The 2,626-nt window shown below is 41.1% G+C and overlaps 1 protein-coding gene across 1 annotated transcript; it reads right to left on the bottom strand.

Moving 5' to 3' along the window:
* Positions 1–262: 262 nt before the first annotated feature.
* On the bottom strand, positions 263–2,626 carry LOC106371088 (patellin-3-like). The gene is made up of 4 exons (XM_013811118.3): positions 1,418–2,626; positions 1,055–1,179; positions 799–949; positions 263–677 (listed from the first exon to the last, which is right to left on the bottom strand). The coding sequence occupies exons 1-4, from the start codon at positions 2,381–2,383 to the stop codon at positions 429–431; spliced, it is 1,491 nt and encodes a 496-aa protein (XP_013666572.2). The 5' UTR covers positions 2,384–2,626; the 3' UTR covers positions 263–428.

Consider the following 2,626-nt stretch of genomic DNA (forward strand, 5'->3'; position numbering starts at 1 on the left):
TAATTGGCATTTGAATGATGCAACAGCTTGGGTAAGCAGGACCATTGCAACTTCTTCCACCTACTCCTGTCTCCAGACACCTACATATGTCAGTGTCGAGAAGTTGTTACAACGTGTAAATCAACAGCCGGATCTCTTTAATTTATTTCAGTTGAATATAACAAAACCTGTATTTTATCGTTGATATTGCACTGACACATAATGAGCCATAACAGTTGATTTCATAAACATACACAATCAATAAACGATTGAGACTTAAAGATATTCAAGATCTTTATTATAGAAGGTCATGTAAAATAAGATTATTCTCAAATGATTACATGAGTAAAAGATGCAGAACCTCTATCGTGTAAGTGTAAACCAAACATACAAAATGATATGATAAACCAAGCACTCTCATATACAAAACACAAAGAAGGCATCTCACTTCAGAGTGGTTTGACACTGAACCTGTAAACGAGTTTCTTCTTCTTAGAGGTTGGGTTGTCTACAGTGAGTAAAACCTTGCCAAGCTCATTCACTTTGAAGCTCTGGGTTAACACCGGTTCATCGAATGGTTTCATCTTCCTCGGTTTCTGTACAACCACCGTATAAGCATCTTTCTCTTCAGGCACAAACTCTGCCTTGTAGCTCACTTCCCATCCAATTACCCTTATCTCCCACACAATCTCACATTTCTACAAATAGGATGAATATCATTATTACTCAAATACCTTGGGACATGATGACATCAATTATATAATGCTTTGAGAATATGACACGACGGTAATGAGGAGTTGAAGGTGTAAATGCACTAACCTCATAGATTATGATCTCAACAGTTTGCTTTGTTCCAGGTTTGACAATGACCTCTGAGGCTGGATCATCCAAGGAGAAGTCTGGATTGCAGTCACAAGGATCTACACTCAATCCTCCGTATTGTACCGGGACTTGTTCAGGTGATATGTATCTATATAGTCCACATTTTTCAACATATGAGTCTGATGGTCGTAAAGAGACTAAACAAGCAAACGAAACCACAAAAAAAAAAAGAACAAATATTTCGAATGTTTACTTGAAAAGGGTTTCGGCTGATCTTGACGGACCAGCAAACACCAACTTGCTCTTTGATCTTGGTGTCATGAACGGACCAATCACAGTGTAAAACACAAGGTACCACCAGGGAACATTGATGAAGGCCTAAAAAATTAATCAACGAAACATTTAAACCTCAATTTCAATCATGTTTCAATCTAGACAACAAGCTCAATCACCAAGGTTCAGTGTTCTAAAAATCAGTACATGCGGCAAATCAGTCATATTTTAATTTTTTATAAACTTTTTAGAAAATCGGTTAGGAGGCCTAGACACTAATCCCAAGTGTCTAATTACTGCCTGGCGATTTTTTGAACATTGACCAAGACAACAATTGATGTACCTGTTTGAAGACAAACTCAGGGTAATTGTCCTGAAGCAACTGCACGGCTTGCTTGGTCGCCGATCTAAGCTCTTTCTTCCCCAGTCCCGGAGAGTTCTTCATATCGTTGATCTGAAAAATGGTGGAAACTCCACCGGAGCTGAAGTCTAGCTTCCTTATACTCCTCTCCAAGAACTGAATCCTCGTCCTCAAGAAATGTTTCCTCTTCTCCTCATCAGAGAACGTCTTGTTGTAAAGCTCCTTGTTCTGAAACTCACCGTAGACATTGTAACACACCGGGTGTCCTTCTCGGTCGTGCCCATGCATGAACACCACCTTGTCTAGATCATCCACAAGGTCTTCATCGACCAACTCGTCGATCTTGACCTCCCTTCTCCACTTGACTGTGTTCTTGAGCATTGCCAGCGAATCTTTCACCTTGAAGTCCCTAGCGCGTAGGAACTTCAGTAAAACGACGTCGCTTCTGTCGTCCTTGAGGAGCGGTACTCCCCAGATCGTGACTTCTTCAGGTGCGTTGCTGCCATCTTCCGGTTTAGGTACTGAACCGAATTGGTGATTGTCTAGAGCATCTCGCACAAGATGTTTCAGTTCATCAAGAGATTTCTTCTCGGAATCGGAGAGATCGGAGAGCTTGCTGCTCTCTTCTTTGAACGAGCCAAGATTCTGTGGAATTCTCTTGTCCTCTTCAGCAGCTTCTTCCTTCTCCGACGTCTCTTTTTTCTCCGTTGACGCCGTTTCTGTTTCCGTTACTTTTGGTGGGCGTTGCTCTTCCGGTGTTACTTCAGGCTGAGCCGCGGCGGCTACTGAATTTTCCGGTGGGTTAGTCTCGGTAGCTTTCTCTGGAGTTTCAATCTCAGTCGCCAAGACTTGGTGAGTAGAGTTTGATTCTTGTGGAGGTGTTAGTCCCGATGATGGTTGATTCTCCGGTGTAGCGAGAGTGGTGGTGGTGATATATTCTTCTGCCATTTTCTTTTTTACTTTTGCTGTCTTGTTTTGTGAGTTTGTGTTTTATTATTAACAAAGGGAGAGACAAAAGTGAGTTAAAGAGTTGAAGTACGAAAGAGTATATTGGTCACGCCGATCGAACTGGTTTCTTTGCTGTGTCGTCAGCTCCGAAGATTTAAAAAACGGTGGTTGTGTTCTTTTTTTAATGAAAAGTAATTTATTAACTTTTTCATGAGTTCTAATTATCAGATTACAGATCTGAAC

Source organism: Brassica napus, chromosome A2, assembly GCF_020379485.1.
Source record: "Brassica napus cultivar Da-Ae chromosome A2, Da-Ae, whole genome shotgun sequence".
Taxonomy (NCBI): Eukaryota; Viridiplantae; Streptophyta; class Magnoliopsida; order Brassicales; family Brassicaceae; genus Brassica; species Brassica napus.